This window comes from Vigna unguiculata, chromosome 2 (assembly GCF_037176805.1).
Source record: "Vigna unguiculata cultivar grain cowpea cultivar isolate G323 ecotype 2 chromosome 2, ASM3717680v1, whole genome shotgun sequence".
Lineage (NCBI taxonomy): Eukaryota > Viridiplantae > Streptophyta > Magnoliopsida > Fabales > Fabaceae > Vigna > Vigna unguiculata.
Genome location: NC_140793.1, coordinates 36,070,923 through 36,084,885, shown reverse-complemented (window position 1 = coordinate 36,084,885; position 13,963 = coordinate 36,070,923). Strand labels below are relative to the sequence as shown.

Genomic DNA, 13,963 nt, shown 5'->3' with positions numbered 1-13,963 from the left:
GCATCTGTTTTTCTATTACCAAAATAGGAGATTTTAAGAGTGTCGTGGGATCTATTCGCAAATTTTTTAAATTTATCAGGGACCTACCTGCAAAGTTTTTAAATTTATCAAGGATTTACCTGCAAAATGTTTCAATTTATCAGAGATTTATCTGCAAAGTTTTTAAAGTTATGAAGGACTATTTGCAAAGTTTCAAAAGTTATGAGGGACCTACTTGCAAATTTTTAAATTTATCAGAGACTTATCTGCAAAGTTCTTAAATTCATCAAGGACCTACCTGCAAACTTTCTAAATTTATCAAGAATCTACTTGCAAAGTTTCTAAATTTATCAGGGACCTAATTGCAAAGTTTCTAAATTTATCTGAAACCTAATTGGAAAGTTTATAGATTTATCTTGGACCTAATTTCAAAATTTCTAATTAGGGACCTATCCGCAAACTTTTTAAATTTATCAAGGACCTACCTGCAAAGTTTTTAAATTTATCAAGGATCTACTTTCAAATCTTTTAAATTTATTAGGGATCTACTTGCAATTTTTTTTTTAATTAATGAGGGACCTACCTACAAAGTTTTTAAATTTATTAAGGACCTACCTGCAAAATGTTTAAATTTATTAGGGACTTATCTGCAAAGTTCTTAAAGTTATGAAGGACTATATGCAAAGTTTTTAAAGTTACGAGGGACCTACATGCAAATTTTTTAAATTTATCAGGGACTTACCTGCAAAGTTCTTGAATTTATTAGGGACCTACCTGCAAAATTTCTAAATTTATCATGGACCTATTGCAAAGTTTCTAAATTTATCAAGGACCTAATTGCAAAAGTTTCTAAATTTATCTCGGACCTATTTGGAAAGTTTATAGATTTATCTTGGACCTAATTTCAAAATTTCTAATCAGGGACCTATCCGCAAATCTTTTAAATTTATCAAGGACCTACATGCAAAGTTTTTAAATTTAACAGCGATCTATTTTAAAAAATTTTAAATTTATTAGGGATCTACCCACAAAATGTTTTAATTTATCAGGGACCTATATGCAAAGTTTTTAAATTTATCAAGAACCTACCTGCAAAATGTTTAAATTTAACAGGGACTTACCTGCAAAGTTCTTAAAGTTTCAAGGGACTATCTACAAAGTTTTTTAAGTTATGAGGGACCCACCTGAAATTTTTTTTAATTTATTAGGGACTTACCTTCAAAGTTCTTAAATTTATTAGGGACCTATCTACGAAGTTTCTAAATTTATCAAGGATTTAATTGCAAAGTTTCTAAATTTATCACGAACATAATTATAAAGTTTCTAAATTTATCTGAGACCTAATTAGAAAGTTTAAAGATTTATCTGGGACCTAATTTCCAAATTTTTAATCAGGGACCTATTCGCGAACTTTTTAAATTTATAGGGACTTACCTGCAAAGTTTTTAAATTTTTCACGGACCTACTTGTACATTTTTTAAATTTCTTAGAGTTTTACCTGGAAATGTTTTTAATATATCAAGGACCAACCTGTAAAGTTTTTAAATTTAGTAAGGACCTATCGGCAAATTATTTAAATTTATCATGAACTTACCTGCAAAGTTCTTAGAGTTATGAGGGACCACCTGCAAAGTTTCCAAAGTTTAAAGTTATGAAGGATCCACCTGAAAAAATTTTAAATTAATTATGGACATACATGCAAAATTCTTAAATTGATGAGGGACCAACCTGTAAAGCTTCTAAATTTATCAGGGACCTAATTGCAAAGTTTCTACATTTGTCAAGACCTAATTGCAAAGTTTCTAAATTTATCTGGGACCTAATTGGAAAGTTTATAAATTTATCTAGGAACTAATTTCAAATTTTTTAATCAGGAATCTATTTGCAAATTTTTTAAATTTATCAGAGACCTACTTGCAGAGTTTTTAAATTTAATAGGGACCTACTTGCAAATTTTTTAAATTTCTTAGGGATCTACCTGCAGATTTTTTTAATTTATCAAGGACCTACCAACAAAGTTTTTAAATTTCGAAAAGACCCATCAACAAATTGTCTAAATTTATCATGTTTAAAGTTATGAGAGACCCACCTGCAAAATTTTTAAATTTATTAGGGACTTACCTGCAAAGTTCTTAAATTTATCAGGGACCTGCCTGCAAAGTTTCTAACTTTATCAGGGACCTAATTGCAAAGTTTCTAAATTTAGTTGGGACCTAATTGGAAAGTTTATAGATTTATCTAGGACTTAATTTCAAAAATTTTAATCAGGGACCTATCTGCAAACTTTTTAAATTTATCATGGACCTACCTACAAAGTTTTTAAATTTATCAGGGACCTACTTGCAAATTTTTTAAATTTCTTAGTGATCTACCTGCAAAATTTTTTAATTTATCAACGACCTACGTACAAAGTTTTTTAATTTCGCAAGGACCTATCTACAAATTGTTTAAATTTATCATGGACTTAACTGCATAGTTCTTAGAGTTATGAGAGACCACTTGCAAAGTTTTCAAAGTTTAAAGTTATAAGGGATCCACCTGTAAAAATTTTAAATTTAGTAAGGACTTACTTGCAATGTTATCAAATTTATCAGGAACCGGCCTGCAAAGTTTCTACATTTATCAAGGATCTAATTGCAAAGTTTCTAAATTTGTCAGGGACCTAATTGCAAAGTTTTTAAATTTATCTCGAACCTAATTGGAAAGTTTATAGATTTATCTTGTACCTAATTTCAAAATTTTTAATCAGGGACCTATCCACAAAGATTTGAAATTTATGAAGGACCTACTTACAAAGTTTTTAAATTTATTAGGGACCTACTTTTCAAATTTTTAAAATTTTTTAGGGATCTACCTGCAAATTTTTTTAATTTATCAAGGACCTACCTGCAAAGTTTTTAAATTTATCAATAACCTACCTGCAAAATGTTTAAATTTAACAGGGACTTACCTGCAAAGTTCTTAAAGTTTTGAGGGACTATCTACAAAGTTTTTTAAGTTATGAGGGACCCACCTGCAAATTTTTTAATTTATTAGGGACTTACCTTCAAAGTTCTTAAATTTAATAGGGACCTATCTACGAAGTTTCTAAATTTATCAAGGATTTAATTGCAAAGTTTCTAAATTTATCACGGACCTAATTATAAAGTTTCTAAATTTATCTGAGACCTAATTAGAAAGTTTAAAGATTTATCTGGGACCTAATTTCAAAATTTTTAATCAGGGACCTATTCGCAAACTTTTTAAATTTATAGGGACCTACTTGTACATTTTTTAAATTTCTCAGAGTTTTACCTACAAATGTTTTTAATATATCAACGACCAACCTGTAAAGTTTTTAAATTTAGTAAGCACGTATCGGCAAATTATTTAAATTTATTATGAACTTACCTGCAAAGTTCTTAGAGTTATGAGGGACCACCTGCAAAGTTTTCAAAGTTTAAAGTTATGAAGGATCCACCTGAAATTTTTTTAAATTAATTAGGGACATACATGCAAAGTTCTTAAATTTATCAGGGACTTACCTGCAAAGTTTCTAAATTTATCAGGGACCTAATTGCAAAGTTTCTAAATTTGTCAAGGACCTAATTGCAAAGTTTCTAAATTTATCTGGGACCTAATTGGAAAGTTTATAAATTTATCTAGGAACTAATTTCAAATTTTTTAATCAGGAATCTAGTTGCAAATTTTTTAAATTTATCAGAGACTTACTTGCAGAGTTTTTAAATTTAATAGGGACCTTCTTGCAAATTTTTTAAATTTCTTAGGGATCTACCTGCAGATTTTTTTAATTTATCAAGAACCTACCTACAAAGTTTTTAAATTTAGAAAAGACCCATCAACAAATTGTCTAAATTTATCATGTTTAAAGTTATGAGAGACCCACCTGCAAAATTTTTAAATTTATTAGGGACTTACCTGCAAAGTTCTTCAGTTTATCAGGGACCTACCTGTAAAGTTTCTAACTTTATCAGGGACCTAATTGCAAAGTTTCTAAATTTATTTGGGACCTAATTGGAAAGTTTATATATTTATTTGGACCTGATTTCAAAAATTTTAATCAGGGACCTATCTGCAAACTTTTTAAATTTATCATGGACCTACCTACAAAGTTTTTAAATTTATCAGGGACCTACTTGCAAATTTTTTAAATTTCTTAGTGATCTACCTGCAGAATTTTTTAATTTATCAACGACCTACTTACAAAGTTTTTTAATTTCGCAAGGACCTATCTACAAATTGTTTAAATTTATCATGGACTTAACTACAAAGTTCTTAGAGTTATGAGAGACCACTTGCAAAGTTTTCAAAGTTTAAAGTTATAAGGTATCCACCTGTAAAAATTTTAAATTTATTAGGGACTTACTTGCAATGTTATTAAATTTATCAGGAACCGGCCTGCAAAGTTTCTACATTTATCAAGGATCTAATTGCAAAGTTTCTAAATTTGTCAGGGACCTAATTGCAAAGTTTCTAAATTTATATGGGACCTAATTGGAAAGTTTATAGATTTATCTTGGACCTAATTTCAAAATTTTTAATCAGGGACCTATCCACAAAGATTTGAAATTTATCAGGGACCTACTTGCAAAGTTTTTAAATTTATTAGGGACCTACTTGCAAATTTTTAAACTTTTTTAGGGATCTACCTGCAAATTTTTTTAATTTATCAAGGACCTACCTGCAAAGTTTTTAAATTTAGCAAAGACCCATCAACAAATTATTTAAATTTATCATTTTTAATGTTTTGAGAGACCCATCTGCAAAATTTTTAAATTTATTAGGGACTTACCTGCAATGTTCCTAAATTTATAGGAACTTACCTGCAAAGTTTTTAAATTTACCAGGGACCTACTTGAAAATTTTTTAAATTTCTTAGGGATTTACCTTCAAATTTTTTTAATTTATCAAGGACCTACCTGCAAAGTTTTTAAATTTAGTAAGGACTTATCTGCCAATTGTTTAAATTTATCATAAACTTACCTGCAAAGTTCTTAGAGTTACGAGGGACCATCTGCAAAATTTTTAAAGTTTAAAGTTATGAGGGATCCACCTACAAAATTTTTAAATTAGTTAGGGACATACCTGTAAAGTTCTTAAATTTATCAACAACTAACCTGCAAAGTTTCTAAATTTATTAGAGACCTAATTGCAAAGTTTCTAAATTCGTTGGGGACCTAATTGCAAAGTTTCTAAATTTACTTGGGACCTAATTGGAAAGTTTATAAATTTATCTAGGAACAAATTTCAAATTTTTTAATCACGGATCTATTTTCAAACTTGTTAAATTTATCAGGAACCTACCTGCAACATTTTAAATTTATTAGGGACCTACTTGCAGATTTTTTAAATTTCTTAGGGATATACCTGCAAAATTTTTAATTTATCAAGAACCCACCTGCAAAGTTTTTAAATTAAAAAAGAATCATCAACAAATTGTTTAAATTTATCATGTTTAAAGTTATGAGAGACCCACCTGCAAAATTTGTATTTTATTAGGAATTTACCTGCAAAGTTCCTAAATTTATCAGGGACCTACCAACAAAGTTTCTAAAATTATTAGGGACCTAATTGCAAAGTTTTTAAATTTGTTAGGGACCTAATTGCAAAGTTTCTAAATTTTTTTGAGACCTAATTGGAAAGTTTATAGATTTAACTAGGACCTAATTTCAAAAATTTTAATCAGGGATCTATTTGAAAACTTTTTAAATTTATCAGGGACCTACCTGCACAGTTTTTAAATTTATCAGGGACCTATTTGCAAAGTTTTTAAATTTATCAGGGACCTAATTGTTATGTATTACCGCTTTAATTTCACATCTGCATTTACTCTTGCAGATATTTGTGTTTCTTTTTCTATTTTTGTCTGTGTCTGCACCACTTGTCTTTATTTTTCACTTATTTTCTTTTCTGAATTTTATTCCTATGAATATGTTTGGTGTACTGAGCATGACCAATTTTCCACTTATATAAATTACATTTAACTTCGTTGTATATTATTGTTATTACCAGTTATTAAATTTGTTTCATTATTAAAGCATGGGAGGATCAATTGCCGTGCATGTTGCTGTAAGAAAATCATTGTCCACCTTGGCTGGGTTGGTTGTCGTAGATGTTGTAGAGGTTGGTTTCTGTAGTTAGTTGCCGCATTACTTTTGTGATTACTTTTTTCGTCATTGGAACAAAAATGTTGATTGTCTCAACAATTTCAGGGAACAACTATGGCTTCACTCATTCATATGCAGAAAATTCTATCAAACAGGATGCAACATTTTTCAAGCATTGAAAAAGCTGTGAGCCCTGCTCTATACCTTCTTTCATTTGTGTTTCAAGTTTTGTGTTATCTGTTGTGTCTACTGTTTCTGATTTTGATCTTTTTTATTTTCTTTTTGTTGTCATTATTAAAGCGGTCTTTAAAAATTATTTTTGAATGTCATCCCAATCCCAGTTTATCATATTCCTCTTGAATATTGAGTTTTGGTTAGAAATGCACTTGAAATTGGTTTTTAAAACTGATTTATTTTTTTTGTTGAAATATCTAACAAAGTTATAACGTAATCATTGTTTTTGAATAAGAGGCACTAGTGCAAATTATCAACCTCTAAACCGACCCACTAATTTACAAGCTTCATGGCACGAGAAATTATTTGTTAGTGCACAAAGTTCGTGGAGCCAAGAACCAAGAACACTAAAAGTATTTAATCGAGGGAGGTCTTGAACGTGAAAAAAAAAATAATGTATGGAAACATAGAATGAGTACCTTTCGATTGTTATAAGCCATAGCTTAAGTTTGCTAACATACATTATTATATTTGTACATGCCAAGTGGTTTATTTTTGTTTTGGGCTTAAATATAATTTTGACCCCCCTATTTTGTTTAATCTTCACTTTCAGCCTCTCCCGTTTTCCATTTTAAAATTGAGATTTGGTCCTATTTTAGGAAATCCAGAATTTTGGTTCAGTCCACAATTTTGTTTGTGTTTGATTTCTTTTATTATGGTCCGATTGAATCCTAGACCTAACATATTCATTTAAGGTCCAAAAAAATATTTAACTAATTAAAATTAAGAAATACAAAAAATAAGTGTAGACAAAATTGAAGATTGGTCTACAATTGTGGATTTTTTTTTTTAAAAGAGGGGGACTAAATATCTATTTAAAAATGGGAGGACTTAAATTGAAACTTGAACAAAATAGAGGGATCAAAATCGTATTTAAACTTTTAATTTAATTGATCTGCCTCTGTCATTCACCGGCCAATGGCACCATCAGTACTAAAACATCAATTGAGATTTTCCTTTGGAGGCATTTTTTTTCCATGTCATATCATGTGGCTATGTTATAAAACCTGCAGAAGCTCTAGGTTTAAGTGAAGGCTCACTGTTGTTTCATTTATTCTGGTGAATTTGACGTCAGTTGAAATTGCTTCTGTTCAGATTGAATGGAGTGTCAGGGCGGGGTCTGTAAGAAATATTGATTTTGCTCGTGTATCCATCCCTCCCACATTAAAATATGATGAGTCAAAGAAATGGTGAGTAGTAATGCTTCTCTTAACTTTCCATTACATTGATAGAATAATTCAAAATATAATGTTGTTCACCAGTTCCTATATGCATTCTAAACATCTGGTTACATATCCTTTTGTTTTTAGTTTTATGCTTGATTAGTATGAAGCTGATTTGTTGCAGTTATCTTTACCGGACTGAGCTGGAAAAGACTGAACAATATTGGAAAGGCTGGTATGTTTTTATCTTAACTTTCATGCCAGATGTTCACAGTAGTTGCAAATTGTGTATATGTGAATGAAACCAATTACTTTCTATGTTTTCTAACTTCTAAGTAAGAGGTGGATTGTGTGGGGTTCACTTTTGATTGTTGTTGGGTAATTGCTTCATATATTGTTCTTGTGTAGATTTTGGTTGAGTCTTTACGCAGAGAGGAACGTGTAAAAACAATGACCGTTGGGTCCTTTCTTTCCACAAATTTTCTTCACTTTTTTCTTGAAGAATTTTATGATATATACTTCCTTGTAATGCAGAGCATGATTACTTGATTCTAAAACAACGAAACTAGGCTAAGTTTTCGTCAAAAGCTCTTATGGTATCTTACTATCCCTTTAAGGAGTTAATATTTTTTCTTACAGGTATGAAGGACTCTGATAAATTTTTGTCATCTCCAGTTCCAAAGTTGTTGTTATTAGCAGGAACAGATAGATTGGACAGGTTACTCTTTTTGAATTATTTTAACTTTTGGTGGTACCGTAAAATTTATTTGTTGGTTTTCAGTGAAAACATCTTTTATAGCTTGCCAATTTCAATGGTTGAAATAGAATTTGAAACAGTTGGATGCAAATCTCATTCCAACTTTATGTGTTACTACTATATGTTTGAAGTACCATGGCAGGTTATGATCCGAGATTAGCTCAATTCTTAAGTTTCTTTCTTTCATAGTTATACATCTCTAACTATACTCTAGGTTAGTGAACATTGAGCTTTTAAGAGACAATGGGGAAAAGGTGGGAGTAGCAAGAATGATAATGTTAAGTTGGATATGTGGTCTCCAAAGAAAGGGTACCATATGAGAAGATATTGGTGGGAAACCGATTGGGAAAATATAACATTAAAATTGTTTAATGTGATATGAACATGTTCAATGGTCACTGAAAGCAATTGTGAGGAAAGGAGATTTCATGGTTTTTTGCTCTAAGAAAAGGGAGAGAGAGGGACTAAGAACAACACCGGGTGAGTTGTTAAGAGGGATCTCATGGTGAATAATATCTCTAAAGATTTGGTCTTCAACTGAGTGGAACGGAGTTGTGTGTCTTGTGTAGCTGACCTCAATTTGTGGGGTAAAACTTTGTTGTTGTTGGTTCATTAATAGATATAACTGAAATTCATAATAAGGTAAATTTAGTTGTCTAGCAGCATTTAGAAGCGCAATCCTGATTCATATTAAAATTCACGACAACAAGTAAATATGTTCTATGTTTTTTGAAATTAAATTTAGGCCATCTTGGTATGCACCACTATATAGATTGTAACATATTTATTTTAGATTTATAAGAAGGATTTATATGATCCTAATACGAGGGTGATAATATATGTTTGTGATACTAATGTGAACTTTTTATGTGAACAAATAAAGTTGAATTAAATAGCATTGTATACTGTGTAATTCTGTTTCTATTATTCTTTCTCAGTTGTGAGAAAACAGAATTGTTGAAGTGGAGTTCTGATATTTTCTCGGAATTATTCCTGTGACAGGTCTCTCACAATTGGCCAGATGCAAGGGAAGTTTCAAATGGTAGTTGTAAGGCATACAGGGCACGCTATTCAGGTTTGTACTAGCCGTGTCTTTCTGCATTCATTATGCTGTTTCTGGTTTTCTCTTACAATTTGTAATTTAATAACTTGGTTCCCAATATTTTTAGGAAGATGTACCTGATGAATTTGCAACTCTGATTGTCAACTTCATTTCTCGGAACCGAATAGGCCCTCATGGAGTTGAGGTATTTCTCATGGTGATTTCTTTACAACTGTCCCGATCGTACTAATATTACTGTGACATTTATGAGAGGGTTTTTCCGTCATAATAAGAATGTTTTTATTTTTATTATGAGTACTTCAGTTGGGATCATCAACCTCAACTTGGTTGAAAGTATTGGTTTTTGGTCCCAAGAGGGTTGGGATATGGTAAGGATCAAGTATGTGTTTTGGAGCAATTGAAAAATAAGAAGTAATTGAGTTGAATGTCATCATTACTTTCTTAAGTGCATTTATATGGCACTAGAAGGTGTGAATCAAGGATCCTAACACCAAGAGAAATTTAAAAAGGACAAGATACATCTAATTCAGATTGAAAGAAACAACTTAACACAAGAACTGAATTGAAATAGGAAGAAGAATTGCAGAAGTAGACAAGAACATGAACTAGAATTGAAACAAGACAGCAAGCAAAGAAACAAGAAAAGGATGGAGAGAGTTGTAGAGAAGGAACAAGAGTGTCACTTGAAGATGGAGAGAACTTCATTTTTATGATAAGCCCAAAAAAGAACCGCCACTTGTCTCCTAGGAGTCCAAGATAAGATCCTAAGTAAGTAATCTCTCACAAGTGGTCTCATAACTCAAATTCTCTTAAATTCTAAGTGATTACAATAGGAGTAAATGGCTATTTATTGCCTAATACCATTATAAATTCTCATCCTAATTGTCGTCCAATGAAATGGGAAGGAGATTGGAAAAGCTTAACCCAGGTCAAAATTCAAATACAAAATGGGAGGGAGAGATTTGAAAATAAAATCAAAGGCAATCTTGGGAGTTGGTTGGAAATAGAGACACTCTTCCCTTGTTTGCCATGCCTCTTTGGAACGTGCTTTTGTTGAGCCTTCCTTGGCCTTGATTATGATCATTAATTGGGTTTGAAAAGGCCCACCTAAACCTGTTCTTACTAATTATACCTTAAAATACAAGTATTAAATCTTGCATATTACAAGTCCCAAAGGATACAAAATAAAGAAAAAATGTTTTATTGAGCAAGAGCAACTTGTCTTGTCATGCTTCTTGTAGATATGTTATGTTGTTGCTAATTTTCTTTTTACTCATTCATGCACTCATTGGGGTAGGTGGGCTGTTGGGGTATATTGGAGGGAAAATGAATTAAAACTAAGTTGATACAAGAGTCATTGGGCACATAGGCCATTGAAATTTCAGAAATCTAAAGCAAAGATATATCCATTAATGTGGTCGGGAGTCATGATACAGTGTCTAATTTGGCAACTAGTATGTGTGCAGTGGCTGCCTTGTTAGAGGGTATGGACGAACCTCAACTCCCAATCTTTGTTTCTTTAGTGTATGATTCTTATGAGTATTCAGTCCTAGGGTGCTCAAGGACAACTGATTGGTCAAAGAAAAAGCAACTTTTTAGTCACTCAATGATTTTATTGTGCACATGATTACCCCTGAAATACCCAAGTTCAACTAAAAGAGCCATCTTATGGATAATATGATGAGTAAATCCTAGCAGCCACTGCCCAGTTTCATCCCTCAGCAGCTTGACAACTAGATTCGGTAGGATTACCTCAAGAAACCTCATCTGGTCATTTTACATCAGTCCTTATGCTATTTCTCAAAATTATATTAGTTTCAGTCTCACTTTCACATTGGATGGTATCAATGTAATTGGAGGTAACGTTTGTTTTTTCATGAAACCTTTCACATAACAGCTGTTTGCATGAGTTGTGACTGTAAAAAGATCCTTCCATTTTTAATTTGCAAGAGAGCCATAAATATAACGAGAGGTAAATTATTCTGAATCCCAAACTGTATGGGATGCTAATCAACAAATCCGAACACTAGAAGCTATTAGGTGCTCACAAGTTATGTGCAAATGTTTTGGCAACATCCGAACAGAGGAGTTTTGGGCTGTCTCCTCTACCCCAATAATTTCTCAAAGCCTTATCTGGTAGAAAGTTAGGTATCCTTCAGTTCAGGTCCTCCCATTGTTTGATTCAACACAAACTACCTGTCCGTATTTGAAAACGGATTTAGTTGTAATCAATGGATCTTTGACAATGTGCTGTACTCCTTTCTGTGCACCTGAGATCTCTTAGTTTTGATGAATAATTTAAATGCTTTGCAATTCATTTAAATGCTTTTATCAGTAATTTAGATGAAAGTAGAAATTAAAATTCAATGTGCCATGCACTTTACCTTTAAATAAATTATACATAGTTTAGATTTCATTTGATTGTCAGAATACTTAGGATTTGGTTTGTATGATTCTTGATAAAATTATTTTGCAGATACCTGGCCTTCTCAAGCCAGCCTTTTCAAAACCTTGAATCTGGCTGGTGCTTAAGTAACCCGAGAATGACCACTCTGCAAGATGACGATGATCATGGATTTCTTACTTTTTTTATTCCTTTACTTTGGATATATAATTATGGATACAATATTTATGTTGATAGGGGAGGAGGATAGGTGAAACGATTATACATCTCAGATTATTTTCAAATGTAATGAGCTGTAGGGGGAAGATGAGGAAGGGCATAGATTTACGCACTCAGCTAAGCGAAGTTAGTATGGTCATCGGTACTATCCTTAGTGAATTTTACGAATACGAGGAAGAAATGTTGATGCAGTGTGATTTTAGATTTAGTTCTCATATTATAATGTATCAGTTTATTTTACAACCTTTTTACCTGTTTTTATCTTATAAAAACAATCAACTTACTAACAAAACAAGGAGTAGTTATTTCAGCCAAAAATTACAACTGCGTTGAATACGTGATTCTAACATTGTCACAATTATTCATTTTTTCTGTTTATGATTATTGTTATTAATTATTGTTCATATTTTCAATCTAAATTTTAATAAGTATTCTTTTTTATATTTTTATCATAAAAAATTAGACATACTGTTACTACGTTCCCACTATATCTATAATTTATTAGTATTATTATTTATACCATTATATAAAAAAATATATTTTTTCTAACTTCATTTACTGTGATGAGGTAAATTTGTTTTTTAATTAAAAAAAATTTTATACCTTTAATAAAATAACTAATTAACAACTTTTTTTCAACTTCAAAAAAAATAACTAAGAACTTATTTACTTCAAAATAACAGCTTTTATAAAATTATATATATAAATTATATTCTTCTTATGTCTTTAAATATATATATATATATATATATATATATATATATATATTATTTTCATGTAATATTATAACCTATTTTATTATTTATAAAACAATTGCAGTACATAATAATTACTAAACCTCAAGTGTGAACTTCATTTACATACTATGAAAGGACATATAGGTAGGGTTGGATATAATTTACTAAACTATACTAAACTATAGTTAATTGTACTGTATTAAACTAAAGTATGCTAAACTATTCATAATAATAATTGAACTGTACTATAAAATAGTTCAGTTTTAAGAAACTAAACATAAGTTAACTAAGTTAACTATTGAACTATAGTAGATTGAAATAGCAAAATACCTCAAATAAAGTATTGGTATTAGGATAAGAATTGGACTTATGTGTTTTATGTCTTACATTCTATTCTTTCTCTTTCATATTGAAATATTTATTTTATTTTGTCTTAATTTTTTTCTTTACTTTTTCTTTGAGAAAAATATAAAATATTTATAATTAATTTATTAAAAAAAATTATAAATTAATTCAATATCTTATTTTATTTTGAATGAATTTTACTATGTAATGTTATTTTTCTGTTATGATTTTACAGAAGTTATTTTTAAAAATTAAATTTTATGACAGCTAACATTTTTATAATTTTTTATTTATATTAAAGTTTTTTGTAACTTAAATATTGAAATTAGTATAATAAATTTAAATATTGATACTAACGTATTTTTTTTAAATCTTATGTAATATTATTTTTTAGTTTTAAAATATTTACTATGTGGCATCAATTTTTTTGAAGAGAATTTATTTTAAAAAATTCTTAAAATATTAATTTTTGAACTTCATAAAATTTTTATAACATTTTTCACACAAATATTAATGAATACAAATGTTAAAAAAAATATTAATTTTGAGAATTTTCTAAAATAAATTCTTTTAAAAAATTTTACGCAACATAATAAACATTGTAAAAGTAAAAAGTAATATTACATAAGATTTTAAAATATAAAAAATAATTTAATACCGATATTTATATTTATTATATTAATTTTAATATTTTAATTACATTTTAAGGTACGGAAAACTTTAATATAAATAAAAAAAATTATAAAAATGTTAATTGGTGTATTAAAGTATGATGCATATTTCAAGTATTATTTTCTAAGCACTTTCAAATTATAAACTTTAAATTATTATTGTGTAGTACAATCATATGTAATTAGTGCAATTCGATTCAAAATAGTGTAATTTAGTTCAAAAATAATGTAATTCAATTCAAAATCAATGCAATCCGGTTCAAAAATAGTACAATTCAGTTCAA

The 13,963-nt window shown here is 29.7% G+C and overlaps 1 protein-coding gene across 5 annotated transcripts; it reads left to right on the top strand.

Annotated features, from left to right (window-relative positions):
* The first annotated feature begins 6,189 nt into the window (after positions 1–6,189).
* Positions 6,190–12,268, top strand: LOC114173680 (uncharacterized). 5 transcript variants are annotated; one of them, XM_028058201.2, is made up of 7 exons: positions 6,190–6,272; positions 7,416–7,510; positions 7,668–7,718; positions 8,123–8,201; positions 9,243–9,315; positions 9,410–9,487; positions 11,945–12,268. In XM_028058201.2, exons 2-7 carry the CDS (start codon positions 7,492–7,494, stop codon positions 12,257–12,259), a joined length of 615 nt encoding a protein of 204 aa, XP_027914002.1. In that variant the 5' UTR covers positions 6,190–6,272; positions 7,416–7,491; the 3' UTR covers positions 12,260–12,268. The 5 variants fall into 5 exon arrangements, with proteins under 5 accessions (XP_027914002.1, XP_085524550.1, XP_027914005.1 ...); XM_085668424.1 differs by having other exon boundaries at positions 9,410–9,499; positions 11,780–12,169; XM_028058204.2 differs by lacking the exon at positions 11,945–12,268 and adding an exon at positions 10,770–11,162.
* Positions 12,269–13,963: the final 1,695 nt, after the last annotated feature.